Source organism: Balearica regulorum, unplaced genomic scaffold (genome assembly GCF_011004875.1).
Source record: "Balearica regulorum gibbericeps isolate bBalReg1 unplaced genomic scaffold, bBalReg1.pri S35, whole genome shotgun sequence".
In the NCBI taxonomy this organism is placed as follows: Eukaryota; Metazoa; Chordata; class Aves; order Gruiformes; family Gruidae; genus Balearica; species Balearica regulorum.
In genome coordinates, this window is record NW_022679028.1 from 342,199 (window position 1) to 356,845 (window position 14,647).

General features: G+C 62.2%; 1 protein-coding gene across 2 annotated transcripts; it reads left to right on the top strand.

Moving 5' to 3' along the window:
- Positions 1–203: 203 nt before the first annotated feature.
- Positions 204–13,987, top strand: LOC104629972 (myosin-7). 2 transcript variants are annotated; one of them, XM_075741373.1, is made up of 41 exons: positions 204–220; positions 797–840; positions 1,318–1,525; positions 1,982–2,125; positions 2,274–2,430; positions 2,541–2,568; positions 2,675–2,786; positions 3,341–3,433; positions 3,532–3,595; positions 3,673–3,771; positions 3,847–3,950; positions 4,027–4,165; positions 4,254–4,372; positions 4,469–4,618; positions 4,829–4,999; positions 5,144–5,453; positions 5,533–5,600; positions 5,714–5,801; positions 5,933–6,050; positions 6,150–6,273; positions 6,410–6,546; positions 6,630–6,756; positions 6,840–6,968; positions 7,065–7,307; positions 7,583–7,759; positions 7,855–8,000; positions 8,095–8,185; positions 8,795–9,184; positions 9,274–9,400; positions 9,504–9,622; positions 9,900–10,096; positions 10,397–10,580; positions 10,817–10,982; positions 11,054–11,178; positions 11,265–11,573; positions 11,671–11,874; positions 12,211–12,336; positions 12,438–12,713; positions 13,439–13,534; positions 13,633–13,767; positions 13,858–13,987. In XM_075741373.1, exons 3-41 carry the CDS (start codon positions 1,325–1,327, stop codon positions 13,876–13,878), a joined length of 5,814 nt encoding a protein of 1,937 aa, XP_075597488.1. In that variant the 5' UTR covers positions 204–220; positions 797–840; positions 1,318–1,324; the 3' UTR covers positions 13,879–13,987. The 2 variants fall into 2 exon arrangements, with proteins under 2 accessions (XP_075597488.1, XP_075597487.1); XM_075741372.1 differs by lacking the exon at positions 204–220 and having other exon boundaries at positions 739–840.
- Positions 13,988–14,647: the final 660 nt, after the last annotated feature.

Sequence of the window (14,647 nt, forward strand, 5' to 3'; positions counted from 1 at the left end):
CTATGGGGCTGGGGGGTTCCTATAGAGGTTCTATAGGGGTCCTATGGGGTTGGCCCCCCCCATAGATCCATGGGGGTCCCCGTGGCCTTGAGGTGGCTGCTCCATCCGTCAGGTCCCCCCTCCCCCCCCCGGTGACGCAGCTTTGGGGGGGGGGGGATGGGGAGGAGGGGGGGGATATAACGGGGGGACCCCCGGGCGGCACCCGCAGACCCACGGGCAGGTGGGGCAGGGGCAACTGGGGGCACTGGGAGGGACTGGGAGGGGTCTTTGGGTGGACTGGGAGGGAACTGGGAGGGACTGGGGGGGGCTATGGGGGGACTGGGAGGGACTGGGAAGGACTGGGAGGGGGCTATGGGGGAACTGGGAGGGACTGGGAGGGAACTGGGAGGGACTAGGAAGGTCTATGGGGGAACTGGGAGAGACTGGGGGGCACTGGGAGGGGGCTATGTGGGAACCGGGAGGGACTGGGAGGGGTCTTTGGGGGGACTGGGAGGGACTGGGAGGGAACTGGGAGGGACTGGGAGGGGGCTATGGGGGAACTGGGAGGAACTGGGAGGGACTGGGAGGGGTCTTTGGGGGGACTGGGAGGGACTGGGAGGGAACTGGGAGGCAACTGGGATGTGCTGGGGGAGGGCACTGGAGAAATCCTGGGGGATACTGGGACATACTGGGCAGGACTGGGGGGGGGTGGGTACTGGGGAACTACTAGTGCGGATAGTGGGGCATACTGGGACATGCTGGGACATACTGGGACGTACTGGGACGTACTGGGAGGGGTTGTTGTGTCCCGGATCAGGACCAGAGACCCCCCCAAGTCAGCGCCTGAGACCGCAGAGAGAGGTGGGGCACTGGGAGGGACTGGGAAGGACTGGGAGGGGTCTATGGGGCAACTGGGAGGGACTAGGGGGTAGGGGGAGGGACTGGAGTGGGACTGGGAGGGACTGGGGGCGTCTACTGGGCAACTGGGAGGGACTGGGAGGGGACTGGGAGAGCACTGGGAGAGAACTGGGTGGGGTCTATGGGGGAACTGGGAGGGACTGGGGTGAGACTGGGAGGGCAGTGGGATGCACTGGGAGGGTCTAGAGGGGAACTGGGAGGGACTGAGGTGGTACTGGGATGTACTGGAAGGTGCTGGGCTGGGGTAAAGTTCGGGCAGCATGAGGCACTGGGCGAACTGGGCTGAACTGGGAGGAACTGGGAGCACTGGGGAGGCACACAACCTCCCGGAAATGACTCGAGACGGGTCCTACTGGTGGAACTGGGCTGGAATTGGAATGGAACTGGGATGGTTCCCCCCCCCCCATCTCCCGGTCCCAGCTCGGCCATGCCGGACGTGGAGATGACAGAGTTCGGGGAGGCGGCCCCCTACCTCCGCAAGTCGGAGAAGGAGCGTGTGGCCGCCCAGACCCGCCCCTTCGACCTGAAGAAGGACATCTTCGTCCCCGACGAGCGGGAGGAGTTCGTCAAGGCCACCATCATCAGCCGTGAGGGCACCAAGGTCACCGCCCAGACTGAGCACGGCAAGGTGGGGCACCCAGAACCCATCCCACCTTCTCCAGCACCCATGGGGCACCCAGAACCCACCTCACCTTCTCCAGCACCCATGGGGCACCCAGAACCCATCCCACCTTCTCCAGCACCCATGGGGCACCCAGAACCCATCCTGCTTTCCAGAGCACCCATGGGGCACCCAGAACCCACCTCACCTTCTCCAGTACCCATGGGGCACCCAGAACCCATCCCACCTTCCGCAGCACCCATGGGACACCCAGAACCCATCCCACCTTCTGCAGCACCTATGGGGCACCTAGAACCCATCCCACCTTCCGCAGCACCCATGGGACACCCAGAACCCATCCAACCTCCTCTACCTCTTGAGGGACACCCCAACCTCCTCCAGCACCCAAGGGAACACCCTATGGGAGGGGCCAACTGGGTCAACTCCTTACCCGCCCCCCCCCCCCCCCTTCACCTCGAGCAGACGGTGACGGTCAAGGAGGACCAGATCATGCAGCAGAACCCGCCCAAGTTCGACAAGATTGAGGACATGGCCATGTTGACCTTCCTCCACGAACCCGCCGTCCTCTACAACCTGAAGGAGCGCTACGCTTCTTGGATGATCTACGTGAGTCCACAACCCACGAGGTTCTCCAGATCCTTCAGAACCAGGACAACCCATCTCCAGATCCAACGGACCACCCAGAGCTGGGATGTCCTCTCCTGGGGTGGAAGGTGGGACCTCACGGTTCTGACCCACCCATCTTCTTCTCCAGACCTACTCGGGGCTCTTCTGCGTGACGGTCAACCCCTACAAGTGGTTGCCTGTCTACAACGCCGAGGTGGTGGCCGCCTACCGGGGGAAGAAGCGGAGCGAAGCTCCTCCCCACATCTTCTCCATCTCCGACAACGCCTACCAGAACATGCTGACGGGTGAGGACCTCTTCGTGGAGGACCTTGTGACCATGTCCCCTTTGCCCTTATATGGAGGGGAAGGGGGCGGAGCTGAGGAAATTCACCGTTTCTCCTCCTCATCCCACCAGATCGGGAGAACCAGTCCATCCTCATCACGTGAGTGACGCCCACCTCGGCCCCGTCCACTTGTCCGCATAGCCCCGCCCCCTTCCCAGTCAGCCCCGCCCCCCCCACAAGCTTTGCTCTCATTGGCTGCCTTCAGCGGAGAATCCGGGGCGGGGAAGACGGTCAACACCAAGAGGGTCATCCAGTACTTCGCCGTCATCGCCGCCATCGGTGACCGCGGCAAGAAGGAGGCGGGGAGCCCGGGCAAGGTGAGGGGTGGTGGAACATCCTGGGGCTGCTCGGTGCTCCTCACCCCTCTGTCCCACCACCCACCTGGCCACCCCACCACCCATCTGTCCCACCACCCAACATCTGACCACCTAACCGACCACCCACCTGACCACCCAACATCTGACCAACCACCCAGCCAACCACCCAGTCAACCACCCAAGCACCCATCTGTCCCACCACCCAACATCTGACCACCCAACCTTCCGACCAGCCATTTGACCAGCCATCCAACCAATTGCCCAGCCAAATGACTCAACCATCCACCCAACCCACCATCCAACCAACTGCCCATCTGACCACTCAACCATCCATCTGACCACCCATCCACCCAACCATCCACCCAACCACCTATCCAAGTGACTACCCAACCGACCACCCATCTGACCACCCGTCCAACCAACCATCTCACCACCCATCCAACCAAACATCTAATCATCCAACCAATCATCCAACCATCCATCTGACCAACCATCCAACCATCTCACCAACCAACCATCCAACCACCCAACCACCCCTTGTCCCACCCCACCAGGGCACCCTGGAGGACCAAATCATCCAGGCCAACCCCGCCTTGGAGGCCTTCGGCAACGCCAAGACCGTCCGCAACGACAACTCCTCCCGATTCGTGAGTGGCGGTCTGAGGGATGTGGTGGGATGTATGGGGCGGGGCAGGACCTCCTAGGAGAAGGTGGCCACCTCCACCCGGCGCTGCTCCTCTCCCAGGGGAAGTTCATCCGGATCCATTTCGGCGCCACCGGGAAGTTGGCGTCGGCCGACATCGAGACCTGTGAGTTGTCCACCGCCCCCCACCCGTCCATCTCCTCCTCCTCCAACCTCCCCCCACCCACCTTCTCCCCACCCCAGACCTCCTGGAGAAGTCCCGCGTCATCTTCCAGCTGAAGGCTGAGAGGAACTACCACGTCTTCTACCAGATCCTCTCCAACAAGAAGCCGGAGCTGCTGGGTGAGTCACGTTTCCCACCCCACCCATGGACCTTTGACCTCGCGCCCTCGTCCCAACCGCGTCTTCTCCTCGCAGACATGATGCTGGTGACCAACAACCCCTACGACTATGCCTTCATCTCCCAAGGAGAAACCACGGTGCCCTCCATCGACGACAGGGAGGAGCTCCTGGCCACAGACGTGAGATGGAGGGCCACCATCTCAGGGTGGGGGTGGCCACTTGGAGAAGACCTTCACCCATGTTTTGACCTTGCAGAGTGCTTTTGATGTCCTGGGCTTCACCCAAGAGGAGAAGAACTCCATCTACAAGCTGACGGGCGCCATCATGCACTTCGGCAACATGAAGTTCAAGCAGAAGCAACGGGAGGAGCAGGCAGAGCCGGACGGCACTGAAGGTGGGTGGTCAACCGGGCAGTCACGGGGTGGGATTTGAGGTCAACTGCATGGTCCTCCAAGGTCATGTCTTCTCCTCTGCAACCTCAGAGGCGGACAAGTCAGCTTACCTGATGGGGCTGAACTCGGCCGATCTTCTCAAGGGCTTGTGCCACCCCCGGGTGAAGGTGGGCAACGAGTACGTCACCAAGGGGCAGAACGTCCAGCAGGTGAGGAGGACATCCCCCAAAACGTCCTTCTTTTGGGGTGACGCAATGTCACCCCAGCCAAGGAGGATATGGAGAACCCGAACATTCTTCTTCCAGGTGATTTATGCCGTCGGGGCCTTGGCCAAGGCCGTCTATGAGAAGATGTTCAACTGGATGGTGACCAGGATCAACAACTCGCTGGAGACCAAGCAGCCACGCCAGTACTTCATCGGCGTGCTGGACATCGCCGGCTTTGAGATCTTCGATGTGAGGCCTGGTTGACCCCGTTGCGTTGTCCCCATTGAGTGTTGAGTTCACCCCGTTGATTCCATTGGATGTTCTGTTGACCCCATTGCATGTTCCATTGACCCCATTGACCACATTGAGCATCGCCTTGACCCCATTGGGTGTCCAGTTGACTCCGTTGATCCCATTGGGCGTCACGTTGACCCCCTTGACCATCCCTTCCCTCCCCAGTTCAATAGCTTCGAGCAGCTCTGCATCAACTTCACCAACGAGAAGCTGCAGCAGTTCTTCAACCACCACATGTTCGTGCTGGAGCAGGAGGAGTACAAGAAGGAGGGGATCGAGTGGGAGTTCATCGACTTTGGCATGGACCTCCAGGCCTGCATCGACCTCATCGAGAAGGTACCACCTCCCCCAGGGCCTCCAGGGGCTCAGGGGGCTCCTGGAGAAGGAACCTTCCAGCCGGAGCTTGCCAGGGACCCCAAAGGTGGCTGGTTGGCTTGGGTTTGGTGTCCACCATGGCTGATGAGGTCTTCTCCTCCCTAGCCCATGGGGATCATGTCCATCCTGGAAGAGGAGTGCATGTTCCCCAAGGCCACGGACATGACCTTCAAGGCCAAGCTCTTCGATAATCACTTGGGCAAGTCGGCCAACTTCGGGAAACCACGGAACATCAAAGGGAAGCCAGAAGCCCACTTCGCCCTCATCCACTATGCCGGCACGGTGGACTACAACATCATCGGGTGGCTGCAGAAGAACAAGGACCCCCTCAACGAAACGGTGGTGGGGCTCTACCAGAAATCGGCCCTCAAGCTCTTGGCCAACCTCTTCGCCAATTACGCCGGGGCTGATGCACGTAAGGGGACATCCTCTTCCCCAGGATCCGAGGTTCTCCCCACCAAATCTTGACCTCTCCCATCCTTTCTTCTCCACAGCCGTGGAGAAGGGGAAAGGGTCCAAGAAGAAAGGTTCCTCCTTCCAGACCGTCTCTGCCCTGCACCGGGTGAGGCTCCGGGTGGACCCCAGGGTGTGGTGGGGGTGGACAAGGGGTGGCACCCCTTGGTGGGGCAGGTTGGGGTCTTCATTCCCTCCATCATCTCCTCCTCCATACTCCAGGAGAACCTCAACAAGCTGATGACCAACCTACGGTCCACCCACCCCCACTTCGTCCGTTGCATCATCCCCAACGAGACCAAGTCTCCCGGTGAGCCAATCCCAAGGGGTTACTCCATGAGGGTGGGGCCAAACACAGGGACAACAGGTTGTCCCCGGCCAAAGGTGATGGCGGGGAGCAGCTCCGTGGGGCAGGACTTGACCCACCAACCCATTCTCCAGGCGTGATGGACAACCCCCTGGTGATGCACCAGCTCCGCTGCAACGGGGTGCTGGAGGGCATCCGCATCTGCCGCAAGGGCTTCCCCAACCGCATCCTCTACGGGGACTTCCGCCAGCGGTGGGAACGGAGGAGAAGACGTGGGGACGATGGGGGGGTGGAGGTGGACAACCCCACCGGAGCTGATCTCGGGGTGTCCCCGTCTTCTCCACCCACCAGGTACCGCATCCTGAACCCCGCGGCCATCCCCGAGGGGCAGTTCATCGACAGCCGCAAAGGCGCCGAGAAGCTCCTGGGTTCCCTGGACATCGACCACAACCAGTACAAGTTCGGGCACACCAAGGTGAGGTCCATCATCTCCTCCCCCATGCTCTTGTTGACCTCGTGCTCCCACCTGACCTCGCGGTTCCACCACCCACGTGTGCACCTGCCCATCCCAGCTCCAACCCATCTTCTCGCCCACCTCCTCCTTCCACCAGGTCTTCTTCAAGGCCGGGTTGCTGGGGCTGCTGGAGGAGATGAGGGATGAGCGCCTGGCCAGGATCATGACCCGCTTGCAGGCCCAAGTCCGTGGTTTCCTCTCCCGGCAGGAGTTCAAGAAGATCCTGGAGCGCAGGTGGGTGGTGGGGCAAAGGTGGTGGTTGGTCTGCATTGAGGTGGTGGCCCGTGGTGACCCACATCCTGCTTTGCCCCATCCAGAGACGCGCTGCTGGTGATCCAGTGGAACATCCGGGCCTTCATGGGGGTGAAGAACTGGCCTTGGATGAAGCTCTACTTCAAGATCAAGCCCTTGCTGAAGAGCGCCGAGACGGAGAAGGAGATGCAGGTGGGGCAAGGACGGAGAGGACGGGATGTGGGGTAGGTGGAGGAAGAGATGGGACTTACAGGGGACCTTTGCACCTCCAACAGACCATGAAGGAGGAGTTTGGGCGGCTGAAGGAGGCCCTGGAGAAGTCAGAGGCCCGGCGGAAGGAGCTGGAGGAGAAGATGGTCTCCATGCTGCAGGAGAAGAATGACCTGCAGCTCCAAGTGCAGGCTGTGAGTGAGATGGACCCCCACAACCACGTCAAGGGGATGCCCCAGCCCTTCCCTCCTCCTTCCTTCACCCTCCCACCCACCTTCCCACCCTTCCAGGAGCAAGACAACCTGGCCGACGCCGAGGAGCGCTGTGACCAGCTGATCAAGAACAAGATCCAGCTGGAGGCCAAGGTGAAGGAGCTGACGGAGCGGCTGGAGGACGAGGAGGAGATGAATGCCGAGCTGACGGCCAAGAAGAGGAAGCTGGAGGACGAGTGCTCAGAGCTCAAGAAGGACATCGATGACTTGGAGTTGTCTTTGGCCAAGGTGGAGAAGGAGAAACATGCCACTGAGAACAAGGTGAGAGCGAGGAGAAGCCTCCACCTCAACCTGTTGACTCAAGCCAACGCAATAGGTCTTGAGAAGACCCAAGATTGGTTGGGTCGCCAAGACCCAAGATTAGTTGAGTTGGGTCAACAAGACCCAAGGTTGGTCGGTTTGCAAAGACCCAAGGCCGATTGGGTTCTCCTGCATCTCCTGACTTAGGTGCAGCTCAACCAAGAGCAGGAAGAACCTCCCCTCTCTTGCCCTGCCGCTGGCACCAAGCTGGACACCTGATGTTTCTCCTCCTGCAGGTCAAGAACCTGACCGAGGAGATGGCCGGGTTGGACGAGACCATCGCCAAGCTGACCAAGGAGAAGAAGGCCCTGCAAGAAGCTCACCAGCAAACGCTGGATGACCTGCAGGCAGAGGAGGATAAGGTCAACACCTTGACAAAGGCCAAAGTCAAGCTGGAACAGCAAGTGGACGATGTGAGTTGTGAACCCTTGGGGGGGGGGTGTGTGTGTGAAGGTCCTGCAGGGGATATTTTTGGGGGCTGATGGGTGGGTCTCCACCTCGCACGCAGCTGGAGAGTTCACTGGAGCAGGAGAAGAAGATCCGGATGGACCTGGAACGGGCCAAGAGGAAGCTGGAAGGCGACTTGAAGCTGACCCAGGAGAACATCATGGATCTGGAGAACGACAAGCAGCAGCTGGAGGAGAGGCTGAAGAAGTAGGGCCCCACCCTGTCACTCTAGACCCATAATCCCTCTCTCTGCCGCGGACCCAGCAGCATTGATGGGCTGGTGGTTCTCCTCCCCACCCAGGAAAGACTTTGAGCTCAACGCACTCAACGCCAGGATTGAGGATGAGCAAGCGATTGCGGCACAGCTCCAGAAGAAGCTCAAAGAGCTTCAGGTGGGGTTCACCTTGTGGGTCAACCAGGACCCATTCTGAGAAGGACCTAGACCCACCTGAGGTCTGGAGCCCATGGCACGTCCCTTGATCTGGAACCTCCCTGTGATTTATCTCATAGAAATGACTTGTGGGTTCCTGGGTGGGTTGTCTTTGGGGTGGGGTGATGTCAACCAGCGGGTTTGGAAGGTTCAAGGCTGGTGGGGTGGCTTGGGTAGGATCACTTGAGCTGAGCAGAACATCTGGGGTGGATCACGGTGACTCCAGTGTCCTCTGAGAAGGTTGTGCTGAATGTCCTCAAGACCTGTTGAGTTGAAGAGTCTCCAGTTGGTTGGGCTGAGCTGAGTTGAAGGGTCTCCAGCTGGTTGGGTTGAGTTGAAGGATCTCCAGTTGGTTGGGTTCAGTAGAAGGATCTCCAGCTGGTTGGGTTGGGTTGGGTTGAAGGGTCTCCAGATGGTTGGGTTGAGTTGAAGGGCTCCAGTTGGTGGGGTTGAGTTAAGGGTGTCCAGCTGCTTGAGTTGAGCTGAGTTGAAGGGTCTGGTTGGGTTGGGCTGAGGGGACAAGGTGGGTGGAGCCAAGCCTGATGACATCTTCTCCATCCCCGCATCCCAGGCACGCATCGAGGAGCTGGAGGAGGAGCTGGAGGCGGAGCGGACAGGCAGGGCCAAGGTGGAGAAGCTGCGCTCGGACCTGTCGCGGGAGCTGGAGGAGATCAGCGAGCGGCTGGAGGAGGCGGGCGGCGCCACCTCGGTGCAGATGGAGCTCAACAAGAAGCGGGAGGCGGAGTTCCAGAAGATGCGGCGGGACCTGGAGGAGGCCACGCTGCAGCACGAGGCCACGGCCGCCGCCCTGCGCAAGAAGCACGCCGACAGCGTGGCCGAGCTCAGCGAGCAGATGGACAACCTGCAGCGCGTCAAGCAGAAGCTGGAGAAGGAGAAGAGCGAGCTCAAGCTGGAGCTGGACGACATCGGTTCCAACATGGAGCAGCTGGTCAAGGCCAAGGTAGGAGATGGGTGTCCAAACATGATGGGACAACTCTTGCAACACTCTCCCTACATTCCCTTTCATCTTCCTGCCCTTCCCGTCTCCAGGCCAACCTGGAGAAGATGTGCCGCACCATGGAGGACCAGATGAACGAGCACCGGACCAAGTCCGAGGAGGCTCAACGCATGGTCAACGACCTCACCACCCAACGAGCCAAGCTCCAGACGGAGAACGGTGAAGGCCTTTGCTTGTCCCCAACGCAACCGTTGATCCTGCGCCCAGCGGGGTGGCTTTGGGGTTTCTCCAGGGGGTGATTGTCCACCTTTCCACTCCACAGGTGAGCTCTCCAGGCAGCTGGAGGAGAAGGAAGCCTTCATCAACCAGCTGACACGAGGGAAACTCACCTACACCCAGCAGCTGGAGGACCTCAAGAGGCAGCTGGAGGAAGAAACCAAGGTAGGGCTTTGGTGGGGAGGTCAACAGGGCTGAAGGTTGCAGGGTGGAAGACACCTCCAAGGTCAAGGGTGAGGTTGGTTTGGGACTGAAGGGAGCGGGTTGGGTTGGTTGGCAGCGAGGAGGTCAGTTGGGTTGGTCTAGAGTAGGTTGGGTTGGTCTACAGAAGGTCAGGCTGGGTTGGGGTGATGAAGACCAGAACTCCCTCAGCTGGAGGACCCCAAGCCAGCTCCAGCAGACGTGCACCCGATGGTCCCACCTTCTCCTCGCCCCCCTCCAGGCCAAGAACGCGCTGGCCCACGCCCTCCAGTCGGCCCGGCACGACTGCGACCTCCTGCGGGAGCAGTACGAGGAGGAGACGGAGGCCAAGGCCGAGCTCCAGCGGTCGCTCTCCAAGGCCAACTCCGAGGTGGCGCAGTGGAGGACCAAGTACGAGACGGACGCCATCCAACGCACCGAGGAGCTGGAGGAGGCCAAGTGAGTCACCTTCCCACGGACGCTGAGGGTTCTCCCGTGGGTGGTGGCACCTGCTTGGTCTTCCTTGTTCCCACCTCTTCCCTCAAGAGCCACCAGCCAGGACGTTGGGCTTCTTCACGCTTGGTAGATCAGGAGCTCCATTTGGGGACCTAGAACCTGGGTCGACCAGCCCAGAGCATCCATCGACCTCAGGAGCCCACCGTCTTCTTCTCAGCCGCCTGCATTTTGTGGGTGACCAATTGACGGGGCGTCTCCGTGGGCTGATGGGTCACACGTAGGTTTCTCCCCTACGTCTGGTAGGAAGAAGCTGGCCCAGAGGCTGCAGGAGGCCGAGGAGGCGGTGGAGGCGGTCAACGCCAAGTGCTCCTCCCTGGAGAAGACCAAGCACCGGCTGCAGAACGAGATCGAGGACCTCATGGCTGACCTGGAGCGGTCGAACGCGGCTGCCGCCGCCCTGGACAAGAAGCAGAGGAACTTCGACAAGGTTGGGGGGCACTGAGACAGGGTGGGTGGGAAGCGGGTGAGGAGATGTGGGGCCCCGCCAGCCGTCCCCGACCAAAGCCCGGCAGGAGAAGAAGCCCAGGAGAAAGGTGGAGCGTGTTTCAGCAGAGCTTCGAGTCCCACCGGGAGACTGGTGGGGAGAGGAGGAGGAGGAGGAGGAGGAGGATGAAGAGAGGGGGGAAGCAGCTGGTGACCGGGGTGCGGGTGGTGTCCCCACAGATCTTGTCCGAGTGGAAGCAGAAGTTCGAGGAGTCGCAGACGGAGCTGGAGGCGTCGCAGAAGGAGGCCAGGTCCCTCAGCACCGAGCTCTTCAAGCTGAAGAACGCCTACGAGGAGTCGCTGGAGCACCTGGAGACCTTCAAGAGGGAGAACAAGAACCTCCAAGGTGAGAGCGCGGTCCCCCCTCGGCCCGCCCCTTCCTTCTCCACGGGACCTGAGGGCATCTCGCCCGCGCAGAGGAGATCTCGGACCTCACCGAGCAGCTGGGCGCCGGCCACAAGACCATCCACGAGCTGGAGAAGGTGCGGAAGCAGCTGGACGCCGAGAAGCTGGAGCTTCAAGCCGCTCTGGAGGAGGCCGAGGTGAGCCGGGCCACGTTCCCCGGGCGTCCCCAGCTTCTCCCGGCCTCCTCCGTGGTCCTCAGCGTCCTCCCTGTCCCCCCCGCAAGGCCTCTCTGGAGCACGAGGAGGGGAAGATCTTGAGGGCCCAGCTGGAGTTCAACCAGGTCAAGGCCGACTACGAGCGCAAGCTGGCCGAGAAGGACGAGGAGATGGAGCAGGCCAAGCGCAACCACCTGCGGGTGGTGGACTCGCTGCAGACCTCGCTGGACGCCGAGACCCGGAGCCGCAACGAGGCCCTGAGGCTGAAGAAGAAGATGGAGGGCGACCTCAACGAGATGGAGATCCAGCTCGGCCACGCCAACCGCGCGGCCGCCGAGGCCCAGAAGCAAGTCAAGACCTTGCAGGGCTACCTGAAGGTCCGTCTGCCCCGCCTGCAGGCCAGGTGGACCTCCGGCCCCGGCCCCACCTCCCCGCTCACCCTCTCCTCCTCCTCGCCCCCGTCCCCGCCCGCAGGACACCCAGTTGCAGCTGGACGACGCGGTGCGGGTCAACGAGGACCTGAAGGAGAACATCGCCATCGTGGAGCGGAGGAACAACCTCCTGCAGGCGGAGCTGGAGGAGCTGCGGGCGGTGGTGGAGCAGACCGAGAGGGCCCGCAAGTTGGCCGAGCAGGAACTGATCGAGGCCAGCGAGAGGGTCCAGCTCCTCCACTCGCAGGTGAGACCTCAACCTACCTCCAAGGAGAGAGCGGTCGCCTCCGCCACGTGACGCTCGGACCCTGGAGATGCCGTGGGCGGGGGCTTCTCCCGGGCCGAGGCACCGAGATCTCCAGCTGGAGCTCCTGGACGCCTGCAGAGATGGGCGGGGGCTGCCCTGGTGGAGACTCCTGCCTCGCATCCCCCGGAACGTCCCGTTGGAGAAGAGCGCGGCCTTGGGGGCCTTCCAAACCCCCCACGGGCCAGGGCCGTCTCCTGTCCGCCAAGCCCCTGAGATACCTGCGGGACCAAAGCCTCCTGCCAGAGCTGTCCGAACCTCCGTGGTCTTCTCTTCCAGAACACCAGCCTCATCAACCAGAAGAAGAAGATGGAGGCGGACGTCTCCCAGCTGCAGACGGAGGTGGAAGAGGCCATCCAGGAGTGCAGGAACGCCGAGGAGAAGGCCAAGAAGGCCATCACCGACGTGAGTGCCGCCCTCGGAGCCGCGCCTAGGACACCTGGCAGCGCGGGTGACGGAGAGCGCCCCTCGGACCTCCTTCTCTCGCCGCTTCTCTCCTCGGGCAGGCGGCCATGATGGCGGAGGAGCTGAAGAAGGAGCAGGACACCAGCGCCCACCTGGAGCGGATGAAGAAGAACATGGAGCAGACCATCAAGGACCTGCAGCTGCGGTTGGACGAGGCCGAGCAGTTGGCCCTCAAGGGGGGTAAGAAGCAGCTGCAGAAGCTGGAGGCCCGCGTGAAGGAGCTGGAGAACGAGCTGGAGGCCGAGCAGAAGCGCAACGCCGAGAGCGTCAAGGGCCTCCGCAAGTCCGAGCGGCGCGTCAAGGAGCTCAGCTACCAGGTGGGGCCACCGCAACCTGGTCCCGCATCACCCAGACCCGTGGTGGGACCTAACCGGAGCGCGGAGCTGGTGGCCACAGGGACGGGGATGACCTAGGACACCACCCGCTGCCCCTGTGTCCGTGGAGCTAGAGCAGGGTTGACCTGGTGGCCGTAGGGGACATGGGTGTCCCAGAACATTGACCTGGTGGCCACAAGGATACGGGTGACCCAGAGGTTGACCTGGTGGCCACAGGGACACGGATGACCCAGGAGGTTGACCTGGTGGCCACAGGGCCATGGATGACCCAGAACATTGACCTGGTGGCTCTAGAGGCACAGGTGACCCAGGAGGTTGACCTGGTGGGCACAGGGATAGGGATGACCCAAAGGTTGACCTGGTGGCCACAGGGACACTGATGACCCCGGAGGTTGACGTGGTGGCCTCAGGGTCAGGGATGACCAAGAAGGTTGACCTGGTGGCCTCAGAGACATGGGTGTCCCAGAACATTGACCTGGTGGCCACAAGGACATGGGTGACCTAGAGGTTGACCTCTTGGCCATGGGGTTGCAGATGACCCAAAGGTTGACCTGGTGGCCACAGGGTCATGGATGACCCAGAACATTGACCTGGTGGCCATGGGGATGACCAAGGAGGTTCCGCCCCCCCAAGAACCTCGTTGGGGCTCTCCTGCCCCACGGCGTGGGCGGGTCCAGGCCCTGCCCCACATGTCTCTCGCCCCACAGACGGAGGAGGACCGCAAGAACCTGCTGCGGCTCCAGGACCTGGTGGACAAGCTCCAGCTGAAGGTCAAGGCCTACAAGCGCCAGGCCGAGGAGGCGGTGAGCGATTGGGCGACGCCGGATGATGCCGCGGGTGGGGGTGGGGTTGGGCGTGGCCGGGCGGGCGTGTCCCCGCTGAGGCCCCGCCCCCACCCCAGGAGGACCAAGCCAACACCAACCTGGCCAAGTTCCGCAAGGCGCAGCACGAGCTGGACGAGGCGGAGGAACGCGCCGACGTCGCCGAGTCCCAGGTCAACAAGCTGCGGGCCAAGAGCCGTGACATCACAGCCAAGGTGGGGCCCCGCCCCCTCTCGCCCCACCCCACACCCTGCCCCACACGCTGCCCCACACGCTCGTGCTCCCTTCTCCTCTCTCTCCGGCAGATGGGACTCAACGAGGAGTGAAGGTCTGGAGCTCCGAGCGTTCTGCCCCACAGCCTGGACCCCCAAGTGCCCCACCCGCCCTCCCCGCCCCCCAACCTTGGGGGCAGCCAATAAAAAGCCTCGAACAGCACCGGGGGGTCGCGCACGCACAGGAATGTGTGGGGCGGAGGCGGGGCATCCCACAGCAGGAGGCCGACGGCCCCACGAGAGGGATGGAGGCCACCTCAAGATGGCCGACCACCACGCCGCGCCACCGGCCCCACCACGACCCACAAGCGCCGCCTGCCCTATGGCCACGGGGAGGGGGAGAGACACGCCCCGGGGGGGGGGCAGATGTGGGGCTGGGGAGGGGGGCAGGGGGCAGCAGGTGGGACCCCCCCATGTGTGGGGCAGAGCCTGGGCGGCAACCCCCGGCCTGGCCTCAGTGTCCCACCAGCCCCGTGTCTTCTCCATCCGCGTCCTACCTCCATGTGCCACCTCCTCCACGTGCCAGCTCCTCCATGACCCACCTCCATGCCCCATCTCCATGTCCCACCACGCCCCATGTCCCACCTCCTCCATGACCCACCTCCAGATCCCGTCTCCTTCACGTTCCATCCCCCCCATGTCCCACCACCGTCCGTGTACCCCCTCAATGTCCCATGACCTCCCACGTCCCACCTCCTCCACGTCCCACCACCACGTCTCACCTCCATGTGCCACCAACCCCCCCCATGTGCCACCACTTCATGTGTCCAAGCTCCTCTGTGCCCCACCTCCTCCACGTCCCACCTCCAGATCCCGTCTCCTT